Source organism: Eublepharis macularius, chromosome 3 (assembly GCF_028583425.1).
Source record: "Eublepharis macularius isolate TG4126 chromosome 3, MPM_Emac_v1.0, whole genome shotgun sequence".
Taxonomy (NCBI): Eukaryota; Metazoa; Chordata; class Lepidosauria; order Squamata; family Eublepharidae; genus Eublepharis; species Eublepharis macularius.
Window position 1 is genome coordinate 46,341,157 of NC_072792.1, and position 18,891 is coordinate 46,360,047.

Here is an 18,891-nt window from a genome sequence, read left to right on the forward strand (position 1 = left end):
GGTAGCCAGGATTACCTTCTATCAGCTTCACTGGGGTAGCTATCTGCAGCCTTTTCTGGGGAGAAAAGATATGGCCTCTGTGGTGCATGCCCTGATTACATCTAGGTTAGATTGGGTTAAATGCTTTACATGGGGCTGCCCTTGAAAACTGTTCAGAAACTTCAAGTGGAGCGGAATGCTGCAGCCATGGTGTTGACTGGAGAGTGTCATAGGGACCATATCACTCCAGTTTTGGTGCATCTATACTTGCTTCCAGTTTGTTTCTGGGCACAATTCAAGATTGACCTTTAAAGCCCTATATATCTGAAGGACCAACTACTTCCTTATGACCCTACCAGACCACTGCAGTCATCTTCAGAGGCCTTGCTTTGGGTGCCCTTGCTTTCTGAGATTAGGCGGGTGGCAACTCAGAAGATTAGGCGGGTGGCAACTCACAACTTCTTGGTTGTGGCTCCAAAACTACTCTCTCCCTAGAGAGATTCATCTGTCCTTCTCTTGTCATCTTCTGCCAGCGGGTAATGACTTTGTTTCATTTGGCATACCCTCAGTGATCTTTCCTTCATTCCTGACATTTAAGTGTTTTAATTGTTGTTTTTAATGTATTCGTATGTTTTTAAAGCTCTAGTTTTAACTGTTTTAAAGATGTGTTTGGTCGGTTTTAATAGTTTTATAATATGATTTTTGTATGTAATGTGATCATTTGTTAGCTGCTTTGGTGGCCCTTACAAGAGCAAAAAGACAGGATATTACTTGTGTTAAATAAACAAATAAAAATAAAGCAAGCGGATACATAAAACAATTGATTTCATGCAGAGATTCTCTCTGAGAATCCATCACAATACAGAACTAGATCATTAGGCAACCCAGGTAAAAGTAAATAGGAAATATTCTGGTAAGAGGATTATAAAGGAAATTGCAAAAATCATGATTATGTGAAAGGGCTTACCCTAGAGTTAGTATCCAACAAACAACGAGAAATAATTGTGTCCAAGAAAACTTCATGAGCAGCAATGATGTGATCCAAGTCCTGAGCTTGTTGAACTTTGTTCCACAGCTCATCCCATGAACATTCAAGTACCTATGGGACAAAACCATCAGTGTTAGGATGAATTTAATTTTAGAGATAATTTAAACAATTATTTCTCTGCTCCACACTTCTGTAACACAATTAGTCTGATCTGTCAATAATAATGTTCAACCTACTTAAAAACAACAATAAAACAGATGGTTAAAGGGTACCTCAAATGTAATGTAATACTGCATTTGATGAATGAAATGGACCATTTCTGATGCCAGAACGTGACACTGATGCAGCACCCCAGAAAGCTCTGTAAGAAACCCAAAGAATTTGGATATTAACATTAGAACCAAAAAAATCTAGTTAGATTTTTATGTAGTTTTTAAATTTTTATTAACAAGTTGCAGTATCAGCCTTTCCCCTTCTTGAAGGGCATAAAGACAGGTTCTCATAAGAGGGAAGACACTACACACTATGGCTTGATCCAATCTTCCACAAGCGGGAACAAGTTCATGGAAATGCAAATTTCCTACCTGCTTCCCAGCTGCTTCCACCATAAAGCCACTGCTAAGGATCTGTAGAAACTCTAGAACAATATACTATGTGGCACTGGGGGGACCCCAAGATGGGATCCGTACAAAATGCAACTAGACATGAATATAGTCATGCAAGCTCTTCCACAAATTTCCCCCATTTGTGAGAAGCTGTAGCCACCCATACATGGGAGCTAAGCTTTCATCATATTAATTCTATTACCGTACTACTACAATTGCTTACACATAGCACTGCATCAAGCTGCAAGTTTAAAATACTTCAAAAAAACTTAACTCCAGGATCAAGCAAGAAAGTCAGATTAAAGTAGTATGATGCCAGTATCCTGGAGCTTTTGTATAAAACAAGAGTACTTAATAAAAGAGCATGGAACATTCGGTTTACTACTAGGCAGGTAGTATCACTATAGCACACAGGGAGGAATTGGTTCCCCATAATATTTAAAAATATTCTTATAGAATTACTAATTTATCATAATTTATTTATTATTTATTTATTTACTTAGATTTATAGTCCGCCCTCCCCAACCAAGTGGGCTCATTTCTCCTGAATTGTTTAAGAAGCCCAGGGACAAAGCATATCTTTCCCACTGCCCAATTATGTAATATATTACAGGAACAGACAACTTCTGAGTGAAACAACAAAATGAACAGGTGGAGATCTATAAGAAACAAATTATATGAAGCCAGAATACGTAAGAGATCAAACAGCTACCCATGAAAAAATCCAAGATTTATTTATTTATGTTATAGTCCATCTTTCTCATTGAGACTCAAGGCAAAAGTTCCAATGTGTTTTCAAATTAGAAGTTCTACTCATTATACAAAACTCCAACACAGCAAACATAGCATTTTGGATTTAGAGTTTCTACAGGAACCAACAAGGACTTGTGTGATCGCTTCATTTTCCCTCATATCCCCTTCCCCACACGAATTCCTCTTTTTATCTTCCTCGCAGCCCACATAATCTCTTCTTCCTACTCACCAACCAACCTTTCTATCTGCCCCCCCATCTTCAGCTTTATTATTTATTTTATTTATACCCCACCTTTGTCCTCAATGGAGATCCAAAACAGTGTACCTTTTAGCCTCACAACAATCCTGTAATATAGGCCAAGCTTAGTGTGTGACTGGCTCAAAGTCACCCAGCATACTTTCATGGCAGAGTGGGGATTTGAACCTGGGCCTCCTGGATCCTAATCTGACACTCTAACCACTATACAGCACAGCTTCCCTTCCTTCCCTCCCCAAGCAGCTTCACCCTTGTGAAAAGTCTGGCCAAGCTGCAGAAGTCATGTGGTCGAAAGAAGCTCAGGTGAGTTGCATGGTGGCCACTGCCAGACCTGGCCAAGTAGCACCAAGTTGTGTGGCATCAAGTTGTTTGTTGCCACTGCTGCATCTGGATGAGTAACTGGTTGCCTAGGGCAGGAGGGAGGGGAGCAAAGGTGCACTGGAAGGCCAAACACGCCCTCTCCTCTGCCTTTTACTGACATAAATCAAGGTTTGAACGCTGGCAGTATTGTTATGGTTGCCTAGCAATCTCCACAATGCCCACTGAAGTTTCGAAGGGCTTTCAGTTTTTAAAGGTATAGGTGATGCTTCTATTTTTTTTTTAATTTCAGATTTTCCTACAAACCTGAGGCTTTTATCTGGTTTGTAGAAAGATGGATCTTGCCTTGCCTTTTCGTGGCTTCAGTCTCTGGACTTTATATATATTGATTTTACAGATAGACTGTCAATCAAAAAATGTATTTTGGAGCAAGTCCCTTTGAATGAAGTGGGATTTAAGTAATGATTATTTATACATCAGCTTATGGTTGACTTTTCCTTTGCAAAACATCTTTAAAAAGCATTGTGAAATTGGAATACTTCGCTACATGAAGGCCATCATACTTTGAGCTGCTTCAGAGAAGACTGCACAGATTGATCAGGGAACGTCACTATCTAAATGTTTCGCCACACAGAGAAGGCCACTATATGCCATTTTTGTTCCCTTCCAAAACCATCTTTTTTTTAAAAAAAAAGCTTCCAGTTTTTAGTAGCAAAGACCATCGTTGACTATAAGTTCTGAAGATTTAGAATGCTGACTTGCCTAAACCTACGGCATTACATCAATCCTTATCTATGCCTTTTTATCTTATTCAATTCTTTCCATCGTATCCTATTTTTTCTTTTTAAAAATATACCATAAAGTTTGAAAACAGTATTCCACTTCTTCAAAAAGGAACACTTTTGCTCAATGCCACGTAACGGACACATTTTATAAGGATTTTCCAAGTCCACAGTCAATAGTCTACCCCATGAGCCATTCTGTATTACATTAACAAAACTATGTAACTATTGGATGTCCCACCTGCAGGTTTCTGGTGTCTGTGTTCAACTTTGGGAGGCAGGCTCTGCCTTTCGACAGCACGATCCCTCTGAGATTACAATTTATTTATTTATGTCGTTTATAGTCTGCCTTTCTCACTGAGACTCAAGGCGGATTACACAATATGAGATTAGTACAGTCAATTTCAAGGACATTTCCATAAACAAAGCCATAGAGTAAATAAACACAATTTTACAAAAACATAGCATTACTAAGAATCCAATACAGAGTTGAAGAAATGTTGAAACAGAACATAAGCAATTCTGGGGCTGACATTAGACCACATGAAACACAAGTGGCTCATAGGACCACATATTTAAGACAACAGGTAGTATGTCAGGAAACATAGTAGTGAAGTCTATAGTCCTTAACTCATTAGCGAAGAATCTGAGAGCCCCTCCCTACAATACAATTTTTTTTGAATAATTCAGTTTTGCATCGTTTGTGGAAAGCTAGGAGAGTGGGGGCTCTCCTGACCTCCTCAAGCAGGCCATTCCACAGGGTAGGGGCCACCACAGAGAAAGCTTGTGTTCAGGCTGCTGTTGATTTTGCCCATGTGCAGGGTGGCACCTGCAGGAGATCTGTTCAGAAGCTGCCGTGGAGGAACACAGAGAGGGAGGCAGTCCCGTAGGTATGCCGGGCCAAGGCCATGAAGAGCTTTGCGTATGATAACCAATATGATAACCAATACCTTGTACCTTGAACTGAGCATGGTTGCTGAAAGGTGGCCAATGGAGTGACTGCAGAATGGGAATGATGTTCATGCTCCTGCTCACTCCTGCTCGTAGTCGCGCTGCAGCATTCTGCACCAATTGGAGTCTCCTAGTTAATTTGGACAGGAGACCTATGTATGTAATGCACTATGTAAAGGGCATTACAATAGTCAAGTCCTGACAATGCTCTTTCGGGAAAATTTTGCTAAAATGCTTAGGATGAAAGTTGTGGGAAAAGGACAGAAAACGTCCTTAGTCAAGGATACTCAAGTGTAGAGCAAATTTCAAGAGGAGATAAGGTTATGCCAAGTCTTCCATTTGTATTGCAGTAAAAAAAAGAAAGCCACGTGCTTGGCCTTCTCCATAGGTAGGCTATAGCAAAGAACTGCTTGCTGTGTTTATTATTACTATACTTCCAGAAAAAAGGTTATGTTTGATATTCCTGTAATCCCAGAAAATAAACATGTAAAATTTGCAGTGCAGACTTGAAAGAAACAAGTCACAATACACCAAACAGTGCAGAGGGAACCACTAGTAGCAGAACTACACCATCAGTCTCAAAGCACCCAGGTCAAAATAAATTTTTCGTTTCTGTCACTTCTCCTACTATTCTCCTACTAAATAATTAAACGGCAGCCCTGGATTTTAAAAAAATCTTGAAAGTTCCTGAAGTGAAGAATAGACGAGTTGTCTTATTAATATGGCTAAAAGCCTTGTAAAGTTCAGAACATTTCTAAGTGTTTGTACCTTCTGATCCCATAAAGGTTATGAAATCTTGATGGATAATTATGAATTACAACCCAGTGTTTTTCCCTTCAATTTTTCATCTCAGTACCTTTTTTTTAAAATTTTGGGACAGTCCAATCATCATACAAACACCTACGCATACTTCAACCATTAAACAAAAATTTCACAAGATCTTTTGGCAACTCTACATCTGTGGAGGCAGGGATAGAGTACAGTGGTATAAGCTCCATTTCAATTCTTCTGGGCATACCATGATTTGGGAGTCAAGCAGCTTTTGAAACAATTGAAAATGGCACCCAACAGTGCCCTGTTTCCTAATGACCAACTCACAGCATCCTTCAACTGTGGCCTAGCTCAAATTCAAATAGGCTTTCACTCAGAGGGAAACTACATGAGATGCCTGGGCTCGTATCAGGACCCACAACGTTCCCTGGGTAGTGTAATCTTACAAAGAACAACTGCTCAATGCAATTCTCTGCTGGGGAATCTTTCTCCTGCAAAAAGCCTTGGCTTAGGTTTTCTTCCAGGAGCTCGGGGGTGAGGACATAACAGGAGGCAGGAAATCTAGGGCAGCTCTTTGAGAGAGAGAGAATCGTGTGTGGGGGGGGCGGGGTTCTCCCTTCCTCTCACTCTTGCAAAAAGCCACCCTGGATTTTCTACCTCCTGTTACATTCCCCCACCCATGTGCTACCAGAAAAACCTAAACGGACTACACTACCCAGGGAATCTTGTGGGACCTGACATGTGAAAAAAACGTGTCGGGCATCTCATATAGTTTGGCTCTCGAACACAGAAGTTAAAGCTAAGAGAAACTCTAGTGGACTTGAAACTCACCCAAAATTACAAGTTGCTGATACTTAGTTCATATAAACAGATTCCTTTTATGTATTTCCGTTGATCAGAAACATGACAGCAACTGAAGTCTCTACAAATCTAGAAGATTATGAGCACTTATACCTGAGATCCCAAAACTGTATCTCCTATAAACATAGTGATATCCTTGTTCTATCTAGTTTCAAATCCTCACTGCAATGAACTGTTTTTTTTTAAAGATGCTATTTCATATCTCCCTATTCTGAACCTTACTACTTCCTGCAGTCAAAGCTTATTTGTGGTGGTGGAAAGTGCCATCAAGCCACAACTGGCTTATGGCAACCCCTGCTGGGGTTAAGGCAAGAGACTAACAGAGGTGGTTCGCCATTGCCTGTCTCTGGAACCCTTGTCTTCGTTGGAGGTCTCCCCATCCAATTACTAACCAAGGTCGACCCTGCTTAGCTCCCAAGATCTCCCAAGATGAGATCACGCAAGATGAGATCACGCTGGCTTGGGCTATCCAAGTCAGGGCCAAAGCTTATTTAACATAGCAATAAGTATTAACTGATCCAACAGTAACCAAAATGTTGAAACTAAATACCAATGACACACACTGTCTTCAGCAGTATAACCTTGTCATGTGAACTGGAAGAATTTCCTTTGCATCCTCTCAAAACCCTTAAAATCTGAGCTATTCTTTTACTCAAGCTGTCATGTTAAAATGCAATTTAAGTCATTTTGACTTCTTGAAGAACCTCCTATAAAGTAGCACAGTTTTGTTAAGACATGAAGTCTGATGATCTTGATTTAGCTTGAATCCTAATTCTTGCTTCTGCTTGTACTGCACCCTTTCCGGCTGTGGAGGCATCCCTCTGCTATACAGAGCATGTCCTTCCAGAGTCTTACAAGGAGCCAGAAAATGCTTGGCGCCAGAGGAAAGTGGACTGGAGGCGCATTATGACCTAGAGGGGAGGAAATGGAAGCAAAGCTAAGGAGCCAAGCCATTGCTGCAACTCTAAAAATGTCTGTTACACTACAGAGAAACATTGCATAATAAGAAATCAATTTAGCATATAGTAGGGTGGATCCAGCCACTCAGTGAAGTTTGAGGCCTTCCTCCAACCTTAAGTGGCTCCACCCCAGCAGCAATATTCCAAATACACACAGGGACAGTCCTCAACAAACAAAACCACTAAATGAAGCTAACAAATACAAGCCAAAAAATAAGCAGGGGCAGACACAGAGTATCTAACATATCTCTATCCTCATAATCTCACCAATACTCAACAAGTACTATAAATGAAATGACTGAGAGGTGATATGATAACCATCAAGTACTTGAAGGGCTGCCATATGGCGTGGAGTTGTTTTCCACTGCCACAGAAGGTCAGACCAGAACCAATAGGTTGAAATTAAATCAAAAGAGTTTTTGGCCAAACTTGCCAAAAAGATGGACAGAGCGCTCATCTTTGAGATTCGACGAGCTGAGGTAATGGCCACTAAAAAGATAGTCTATTATCAGACCCAAGTGTTCTAGATGTTGAGACGGATGCAGCGAAAACTTGGATGTATTTATGAGAAATCCGTGTCTCTCCAGGAATTGGATTGTGAACGCGGTGTCTTTGAGAGAGGCTTCTTGTGTGCTCGATCTTATCAGTATATCATCCAAATATGGGTGGAGGCAGAGACCCATTTCTCGAAGCCCGACTATTGGAGCAATGAGGAGCTTGGTAAACACCCTCAGCACTTTGGCGAGCCCAAAGGGCATTGCCCAGAACTTGAAGTTCATGTTCTCCACACAGAACCTTAGGAACTGCTGATGACTCAGAGCTATCAGTATGTGCAAGTATGCCTCTGTCAAATCTATCGAGGTGAGGAATTCCCCTTGCTGAAGCACCTCCGCAATAGACCGCAAGGTCTCCATCCAAAAGAGGCACACCTTGATGAAGCAGTTCACATACTTCAGGTCCAATATGGATCTCTAATCCCCGTTTCTCTTGGGAACTGTGAAAAAGATCGAATACACTCCCTTTCCCTTTTCGTCATGGGGAACTGGCCCTGATATCTAGCAGATGTTGGATGGCTTTGATGGTAATTGCACGTCTGTGTGGATTCTTCTTGAAAGGAGACACGCGCTCTGGTGAAAAGGAGATGAATTCTACTGAGTAGCCCGTAGATACCACTTCCCTGGCCCAGGCATCTGCCTTGGATTCAATCTAGGTCTGTTGGAAAAGAAGAAGTCTCCCTCCCACCGGAGCCTCTAGCGAGTCAGGGCTTCTGACCTCTATCCTCTGAGTTGTGCCTGGCACCACGACTTCCTTGCTGTCTCTGGGATCTGGGTTGAAAATTTCCCTTATGGGACTGAGACCTTGAGAAGTTCCATGTGCGTTTTGGATCCTGACGACTTCTTGGCAGCGTGTGGTGCAATCTAAAGGGCTGATAACCAAACGCCCGTCTCTCTGCTCTCTTCAAGGAATGTGGGAGCGCCTTCTTCTTATCTTTGGTCTCCATGAGAATCATCGAAGGCTTATACTACATAGGAATTGGATACCTTCACTGCTACAAACGAATAGGGCAAACTGACTGCACACCAAAAGGAGATGTTTACATTTCCAAGCAAAGGAATGTTTTGACTGCCTCCACGCTAATTGCATTCTGTCTCCTTGTGATATATGTCCCCTTCTTTCTCCCCCCTCTCCCCTCCTCTTCTGTATTTGACCAGTTCGGATCATGCATCTGAAGAAGAGAATTTGATTCTCGAAAGCTTATGCTACAATAAAATTGGTTAGTCTTAAAGGTGCTACTGGACTCTTTTTGATTTTGCTACTACAGACTAACACGGCTAACTCCTCTGGACCTTTTCTAGGTGGTCTCCGAAAAGCTTTTTGCCTTGGTACAGGTAGGACATCAGAATGGTTTTGGCCTGAATGTCCGCTGGCCATGCCTTTAGCCACATTTGACGTCTTGCCACATTTGCAGAAGCCATTGCTCTGGACGAGAAAGACAGGGCATCGAAGGTAGCATCTGCTGTGAATGTAATGGCTTTGAGGATTCTGTTAGCTCCTTCCAGGAGGCGTTAGTTATTTCCTGGTAGGAGCTCGATCAGCCTTCTGACCCATACTACCGATGCCCTTGAGATGGTTGATGCTATGGCTGAAGCCTTGATTGCCATGGCTATAGCCTCATGGGCGCTTTTCAGGGCAACATCGCCCTTCCTATCCAGGCTGTCTTTTATTGTACCTTGTCCATCCTCAGAGCGAAGGCCTTATGATTGAAGGGCCTCGACAGGCGTCAATAACTGGTACCTGCAACAACTTATTAGCAAAGTTAGGTAGCATGTATAGTTTTAGGGCACTGGGAAACTGTTTGCACACCGCTGGCATGGTCCACTCAGCCTTTAATTGATGCTCAAAGAACTCAGGAAAGGGAAACACCTTGGTTTTCTCCTCAGACCTGGGAAAGAACTCCCTGTTCCCTTTGGGTCTGGCTTTAGTTCCCTCTGGTTTGCATTCCTCCTCCTCCCCCAGATGGACCTCCTGCAAGTCAAGAGCCGATAGGGCTTTGGCTAGGAGATATTGATAGTCCTCTGATTGAAACAGTCTATTGGACTGCTCAGGAGTATGAAACTCTTCCTCCTCCTCTTCCTCAGGTAGAAATTCCCCCTCATCAGAATCCTCACTGATTGAGGGATCTTCCTCTGGCCATCTGGGAGACGTGTCCAGGGCTTTAGTTTGGGAGTTCTTTCTGGCCGCCTTAGTGGTCCATGGGCCACCCTGGTCTCTACCTCCTTGAGAAGTCCCTGGTAATGAGCTGAAGTTAGTGTGACTAAGCCACAGGGTATCTGCCTGGCAGAGGGACAAAATTTCCTCCCTCATCGTCTGTCTTAGCGCAGACAGGAATTCTGGAGGAAAGAGGAAGGAAGAGGCACTTACTTGGGTCTGTTGGTCTCGGATGGTGCTCTGAGGGTCGGAATGTTGTTTTTGCCGCGCCTCTCCCGCCGGGAGATTGGCAAGCATGTCATTCATTTTTGGCGGGATATCGACAGTCACATCTTTTCTTCCCGCCGAAAGAGCTCCTCCGTGAGGTGCTGCTCTCAGTCGATTGACTGTGGCACGCGGTGTTCATGGGAGCCCTCTGAGACAGACGGGCCCGTTTGAAAAGCTGACACTCTGCCATCGTTGGTTCCTCGTCGGGGAGCCTTGCAAGTCAGAGAGGCATGCCGGTGCTGGCTGGGCTCGTTCCCGCCGCCGGAAGGATGGCTCCTTGGGAACAGCCTTCTCCAGAAAGCTGTCCTCTGAGTCTGATGACTCGCAGGAGGTCATAGAACCCTTCCCTAAACTTCCTTAGTGAGGGAGGGAAAAGGAGGGAACTGGAAAAGGAGATGGCTAGGGAGTAAAGAGATCTGACACAAGAATCAAGGATCAAGCAAGTAGAAAAAGAAAAGGCAGCGAGAAAAGGAAAAGCAGCAGAGCTAGCCTAGTAAACTGGTCTTGCCGGAGGCAGGAACAAAACTGAGGAGAGAGGGTGGTCCCACACACACCGAAGGAAGAGGAAGAAATCAACTTCCTGCCTCCCTGATTGGATGGTGGGAATCACCCAAGATGTCCTCCGCCTGAAGAGCAACAGATGTAGTCTAAAGAGTAATTCAATTTTGTATCCTATAAAGCAACCACCACAGTGTTCAGTAAAATTACACAAGAAAATTATATTCCAAACACTTCTGTGAGCCTTTGCGCTCAAAAAATGCACTGGTCAGCAACGATCTGCAATGCTCTATTGCCCCCACAAGGCTATCTCAAGCATTTCACTATTCTTATATTCTTTGTAACTCCTTTGCAACTTCCCCAGTGAAACTCCTGTCATTTACATAAATACACTCACTTCATAAGAAAATATATTCAGAGTAATTCTCACGCCTTTGGAGGCAGCTCACCTGTCCACACCCCTCAGAACCAACTTTAAAAGCTGTCCTGCCAGATAAGACAGGAAACAAGGAACCAGAATGAACTCACTATTCTAAAAGGGAGAGGCTACAGCTGTTCTGGTTCTAGGTCCACTAGACCAAAAAAGGGAGACCAGCAATTATTTGCGGAGTCCTGGGCAAAGATTCCCCTCCTACGGACCACTTCCTATCTCCAACTGCTGCTATCTCTAAACAAATGGACAGCAGAGTTGAATGGCAGGCTAAAAGCCTTCTGGGAGGGAGAGGTAAAGTTGAACGATCACAGCACTAAGGCCCAGTAAGTGAGCATATATCCAGAGCCCAATCTATCAATAATTTCATTTTAAGAATGTATATCCCACACCTTTCCTCAGGCTCAAGGCAACTTCAACAATACACTTTAAAAAGATTTTTAAAGTCACCGCAATTACAGCAGTCAAAAAAATTACAATCAGACCTCAAAAACAGATTCTTGTCTCCCAAAAAAGTTCAACTGAAAGCCCTCCAAAACAGGACTGTCTTGCAGGCTAGCAAAAATGGGCCTCAGCACATATCCCGTGGAAAAGGATTCCAGTCATGTGAAAAAGTACTGAAGAGTACCTAGACCTAACAGAAAAATTGTGGCTGGGGTAGGGGTAATAATCTGCCCTCTAATTCAGACAGGTATTATTCCTATGTAGCAAATGGAAGAAAAAGCTTATTTATTCATTTAATATACATTTTAGCCCAACTGTCCTCCAAAAAGTTTAAGGCACCATACATGGTTCTCACCCTCTCCATTTTATCCTCACAACAACTTAGAGAGGTCATCTGGGAGAGAATAATTGCCCCAAGAACATCCAATAAATTACATGGCGAATGGGGATTTGATGAACCCAGTTCTAGATCAATTCTCTATTCATTATGCCAGTTGTGACAGATAATAGCAGTTTTCTGGTTGAGGAGAGATTTGAGCAAGATCATTCTAGTTCTTAGGCAGAGTTTAGATGTAATGACCAGTCATGGAACAACAAGCCACAAATGAACCTCTGGAAGGCTCCCACTTCATCTCCCATCACCTGTTTCACTCCACTCAACAGTTACCACATTTGGACATAACAAACCATTAACGTGCTACAAGAATGGGCCTGAAGGAGATCCTCTGGCTTGCCTGCTCCCTCTCCAACATATGAACAGTTAACATAAACCTTGTAGATTCATTGCATACCATAGTTAGTCATTACACTGAAACTACAAATCATGGCTTGCTTGCTTCCAACCAAGTAAGAATATCAAACCGTGGGTTAATCCTGATTTGGAAAGGAAAGAGCAAACTATGACTTGCCTTTCAGATATAACCGCAAACTGCAACTTTCCACATAACAAGAAATGCTTAAGTATTATTAAGTCATGTGCAAAAGGAGGAAGAATGAGAAAGGTAGAGGGAGCAGGTAAGCCAGAGGGTCTCCCTAGTTCTTTCGCACCAGGGTACAAGAACTCTCAGTCTACAGAACAACCAAACTGCGAGTCAATATAGTATATGGAGTAAGGTTTAGTTGCCTCAGCACCCACAAAAATGTACAAGAGGTGCTTCACAAACAATGGCAAGCACATATTTAGCATCACCTGATCGAAAATGATGCTACCGTGCGCATATCTATATGATGAATGTGAAATGTGTTTATTGAGTACACGTTACGTTTAAAAGGCCATGCTATAAATGCAGTATGGGAAGTGGTCCCACCAAGATGTGAGGGAGAAGAGAAACATGGCATCTATGTACTAATTAGATCCAGAGGAGTTAGCTGTGTTAGTCTGTAGTAGCAAAGTAGGAAAGAGTCCAGTAGCACCTTTAAGATTAACCAACTTTACTGTAGCATAAGCTTTCGAGAACCACAGTTCTCTTCGTCAGATGCATCAAAAATTGTAGTTCCAAGATATAGGGTGAAATACGCAACACTAGGAAAATTATATCCTGAGTTCAATAAAAATATAGAAATGCTGGAAACAATTTATCAGAGAACCTCAAAAAGTTATAGATAACATGATCTTCAAAAGCATAAATGAAAAACAGAGAGCATTTGGTACAATTCATGAAGTCAGAAGCCTAACATCTGTTCCTTACATAAAGATTATAAATCAGCAATGGAAGATGGAGGAATTTTCAGTTCCATAACATTATACAGTAGCCTTACTTAACTTTCCATTTGCCTTGCTGCGATAAAAGTTAAGGCTAGAACAGCAGCAGGCAGAAATGCTTATTAGATTTCTACACTGCTTTCCAAAAGATACCATCTCAAAAAATACCTTACAACTATCACATTAAAACAATCTTAATAGCCTTTCTCCCTGTCAAGGTCAATGGCAGTTCTGGCTGAAGCAGTCTCAGTACTGGAACCTGGACAAAAAGCAAGGACTTCCCTGAACCACACAGACAGCCCAGGGGCAAATCAATATACGAGGAGACCTGGGCTTTTTCTGATATACACTATCAGCCAGCTGAAGGCAGTAAATGTGGGCATACAGTCAGGCATAACCCTTAAAGGAGGGGACGCAACTGCCCTCCTCTCTTGCTAGTATCAGTGGTTGTTCTGATAGTCCCAGCCTCAGTGGTGACATGGGCAAATTGCATGCCTTCCCCCCAGTTTATGGTTCAGAGCCATATACCAAACCTCTTCCTATGACCAAAAGCTTCCAGATACACATCCATTCACAAGCATAAAGGCCAGGTGGCAGAAAGGGCAGGATTCTACAGAACTCCTACCCATAAAACATATTCTAGGAGTTCTTTCATCAAGTTATCTTCTCTTTCTTGAGTTACTTGTGAGCAACATTTGATCTGGTCAAGAACCACACTATGTTCCATGTTTAATTAGCAACACCATTTTTTGTCTAGTAAACAAGAGTCTGAACACAATGGCTTGAACAAATTATCCTTTGAGGTTACTCGCCTACCTGGCATATTTTTGAGAAGCTTTGCATTGCACATATGTCCTTTCCACATGTCCGTGAGAATATATTCCATGCGTTTTGCCCTCCACAAGAAGTTGAACACTCGAAGGTAGTGACTCATGCACTCTCGCGTAAACACCTGCAAGTAAGATCAACGAACAGTCTTCACATGATCAGCTTCACTACCTGAGTTTGTTTACCTGTTCGCTCAGTCATGCAAGAGAACTAAAAAAAATGTGAAAATGAATGAAGAAATTTCCAGCACAAGGTTTAAACAAGCTCTGATACAACAATATCAGCATTAATGGTGAGACAATACAAGCACACAAGATCCTGGGAGGAGACAACTGGGTGGGAACCCTTTCTTCAGGATTGCTTTGCCAGGACAAATACCCCAAAAACACCACTTGTAGAAAAAAGCCTAGTTCTCTAATATCCACACTTCTGCACAAGACACACTAGGAAGAGAATGGATTACTGATATGGTTCTGTATGAGGAAGCTCCTTACATTCACAGTGCAAAAGGATTTCAAGTCATCTATTTAAGAAAAATAAATTTGGACACACCAAAATAATTTGATTTAAACAATCCCATCACACCCTCAATGAGGTAACCACAAATAAACAAGTCTAGAGTCCTCCTGTTTGTTTACACAAGCATACTCAAGGTGACAGAAGCACAGAGGGCTCCAGGCAGTATTAGTAGTCATCATGAAGTCGTAGAGGCTGTCATGAATGTACAAAGCAGGAACTGTGGTTGCCATGGAATAGCTGTACATGATCACAGCGCCTAAAGCCTACATCCCCTGAGACAACTACTACAAACGATGGCCGCAATCCTCCACATGACCTTCCCTCCTCTTAGCAGAGGAAGGAAATAGGATGACAGGTAAACTCCAAAAGGAAAGCACAGCCATAACAAAACATTTAGAATAAACTCAGGCTCTGGAGGATCCTGGGTCCAATTCTAAATAAATAGGCGGAAGAGATGAATCAACAACATTTGGTATTGGACACATTTTGGAGCTATACTATCTCTGCAAATAACTGCATATGATGACCCAGAAATACACAGAACTCCTGCATCTCCACAGCCTTGATATAACTGTCATGGACAAGTTATGTTGTAAAAATAAAGGGGTAAGTTTTACCTCCCTGCCCTGGACGGGGCGCCGTTGGCACCTGTTCCAGTGGTGAGGCGTTTGGGTGTGGTCCTGGATGCCTCCTCGACAATGGTGGCCCAGGTCACAGCAGTTGCCAGGTCTGCATTTTTTCGTCTTCGCCAGGCCATGCAACTTGTTCCCTACCTCTCAACCAGCAACCTAGCTGTGGTGATCCATGCAATGGTCACCTCCAAATTGGACGACTGTAACTCGCTCTATGCTTGGCTGCCCTTGAGACTGCTCCGGAAACTGCAAATGGTCCAGAATGCAGCGGTGCGCATCCTGACTGGAACTCCATTCTGGTCACATATAACATTGGTTTTGTGTCAACTGAACTAGCTCCCAGTTGAATTCTGGATCAGGTTCAAGGGGTTGGTTCTAACCTTTAAAGCCCTTAGCAGACTGGGACCAGCATACCTGCAGGGCCGTCTCTAACCACATGTTCCCTGGAGACTGCTTCGTTCAACAGAAAAACACCTACTGGTGGTCCCCAGCCCCAAGGAGGTTCGCCTTGCCTCAACCAAGGCCAGGGCTTTCTTGGCCCTGGCCCCAACCTGGCGGAACTCTCTGTGTATGTCAATGCAGGCCCATTTGGACTTGTTACCCTTCCACCAGGCCTGCAAGATGGAGATGTTCTGCCAGGCATTTGGTGGTTAAGGCAAGCGGGCCACCTAAGGTATTGTATTGGCCTCCTGCATGGGGGGGGAGTATATGCCCCCTCTTCGGTTCTGTAACATTCCTGACTGGCCACCAGCCCCACAGGTTATTTAGTTTGAGGGTTAGGGCAAAATGTGTGTAGCTGTGTTATAATCGATGTGTTTTAATGTTTATATTGCTGCAAAATTTTATTCTATTTATTGTATATTTTAAAATGTTTTGATCTGCTCTGAGCCTGCTTACTCCTCTCTGAGCCCACTTACGGGCACAGTGGAATAGAAATTAAATAAATAAATAAATAAAATCTTGCGCCTTTATCCCAACATGGGGCAGGTGGCCATGAGAAATGGTGCTCAGAAGAGCCACAGGAGGCATACTGAAAAGTCACATATGGCTTCTGAGCCACTGAGTCTCACTGCTTTACATTACGGCAACTGCTTGAGATGCAGCTGTCAAGATCAATCGCGTTCACAAGTACAGTGATGTTCTCTTTTCCCTTGATCATCACACCTCAAAGTCATCACAGCTTTGAAACCTATTGGACTGTAACTTTCTCAGTTTTGTATTATTTTAGTTATAAATTCTCTGAATAACTTGGTAAATTAAAGAAAAAAAATTGTTAAAATTAGGCACATATTTGGGATGTAATCAACCTGATACTCACAATAATCTAAGAAAAAAGAAGTCAGTGTTACTGAAGTTTTTTTCCTTTTCTTCTATTCCCGTCTAAGAGGAAGGGCTAGGAACGGACATATCCCATGACTTGCTTGTCAATTACTAGCCCAATTCCTCTTTCCAAACCAATTATTCTACATTCTCTTCATGTCTAACTAAATTCAATCAGTAATCCGCCCTGAGCCTGCGAAAGCGGGGAGGGCGGAATATAAATATAATAAATTATATTAAATTATTATAAATATAATAAATTAAATTAAATTAAGTTTATTTAGACATAAGCCCGCTCTTCACACAATTTTCCACATTACATTCAAGCTCACAACACTTCTAAGAAGTTGTCTTAACATACAGGGAACTGACGCGGCATTCAGACAACATAGCAAGCTGCAATTATATTCTAATCTTAGACAAACACAATTTGTTGCTGTGCTTCCACACTCTCCCACCTCCCTCTTCCTCAACCACATGGAGTACGAACATCTCCCAAGCTCAACTTCTTCATGCTGTCCAAATGCAAGTGCTTCAGTGAACTGGGGTTTGTTTACACCACACAATGCCAATACATGAAATGATTTTGTCTGGGATGTCAGGGTAAGGGTAAAATGGAAGTGGTTCAATTCAGGAAGTGTTCAGTCAAGTTCCATGACATAGAGGAAAAGGGAGGTGGTAGGAGCAAATCCCACATGTAAGTGCATGGCAACAGAATACGCTTGCACCGAATGTGCAAATGTACGCACAGCTGGCCATGATATTTGAATGCAGCATGAAGGCAAGACTTACCTCAGACAACACAGTAAGTCTTTTGCTAAAGTTATGTTGAACACAGATGTTTGTATTTTAGATATGGAATGTTTGAATCATACTAATTCATTTTACTTATCATTTTGCTATAAGTTGTACTACTAGTATTCCTGTTGTTAATTGTGCAAAAGTGAATTGGAGAGCAGGGGAGGGAGGGGTATGTCTATCTGTTAAATAATACAATATTACACACAACATTCCACTACGGTTTGGAACCCCTTTCTCTACAGTTCCTTTCGATACCTCAAAAGCTTACCTTAAATATGAAACTATCAAATTGCTATTAATACTACTACAAAGGTGAAACATAAAGAAATTGATTACACAACCCTGCAGCTAGTTACAATTTATTGCAAAACGTGAAAAATGGATTAACGAATTTAGCAAATGGAGATATTATCTTCCCTTCACTAAATTATACGTAGCAATACCTTACTGGTCAAACTCTCACTTTTGACATCTTGTTCAGAAAGCACTGCTATTCTTTATATATCGTAAAAGCATTTTGAACAATGGTGCTGCTATTTTCTCATCTGTTTTAATGAATAGTACATATCAGATTTTATTTAAAGAGTACAAATAAGTTCCCCTAAAATACACTTTACAGTTCTTGCAAATTATCCCAAATTAGTTGCTACAGTTTCAGAATAATGGAAGAAAATGAAAATCCATTTATTAAGTACTTTCTAAAATCTCCGACAGAACAAATGAATTATTTATTTCAAATAATGAAAGTCTTAAAATGTAGCATTTTAACACTCATTAATAATTTACGGAAATTGAGATTTTGGCTGTACTCTTAATACAAAGGGTACCATCCAAGATGCCATACAGTCTCTCTAATCACGCACTTCCAAAAGTACAAATGCTATTTTAATAACAAAGTATTTAGTGAACTAAGCGGCTGGTTGGGGAAGGGTGCAGAAATACACAAAATGAAACAATATATATACTTACCGTTGCAATTGGTCCATCAACATGGTAGTCTAAGCTGAAAACATCCCAGCCTGTATCTCCAGGAGACACCTTCCGGGTAGAGGGGAAAAGCATTTATTCAAACTAACTGCCTCTATTGTTATGTAAGCAGTTTTCCAAAGGGAACTATGATTCCCTCCATAAGCTGCAGCCTCTTTAAAACATTGCTTAATTCAGTATGAGTGAGAATTAGTCATATACTTTACTGGCATAAAATGTGACCCTCAAAGTAGGAGGTATCACTTTCATTTGCATACAAAATAAGGGCATTCTTGTATATAGAATTACTGGTTTACTATGTTATTGTGTTGGAACATTACATTATTCGTGAGGGGAAAGAGGAAAGAGAACAGATGAACCTCAGAAATTTCACTCTCTTTAAATACTGGGCTAAACACAGCAGTATCTGAATAAGTCTGTCCATAAAAACAGTTGAATTATAATTTAGGTTGTCTTTCAAAAACTGAACCAGTGGATTTAGGTGCACATGACTGTATTTCACCATGGCATTAAATTTTATAATCACACATT

The 18,891-nt window shown here is 41.8% G+C and overlaps 1 protein-coding gene across 1 annotated transcript in view; it reads right to left on the bottom strand.

Moving 5' to 3' along the window:
* Positions 1-18,891, bottom strand: part of TUBGCP3 (tubulin gamma complex associated protein 3) — a 56,290-nt gene that overhangs the window by 6,113 nt on the left and 31,286 nt on the right. The window contains exons 16-19 of the mRNA XM_054975017.1: positions 18,343-18,411; positions 14,090-14,225; positions 1,240-1,328; positions 947-1,078 (exon numbers count right to left, since the gene is read on the bottom strand). Of these exons, the coding sequence (XP_054830992.1) occupies positions 947-1,078; positions 1,240-1,328; positions 14,090-14,225; positions 18,343-18,411 (426 nt within the window). The remainder of the gene's footprint in view (positions 1-946; positions 1,079-1,239; positions 1,329-14,089; positions 14,226-18,342; positions 18,412-18,891) is intronic.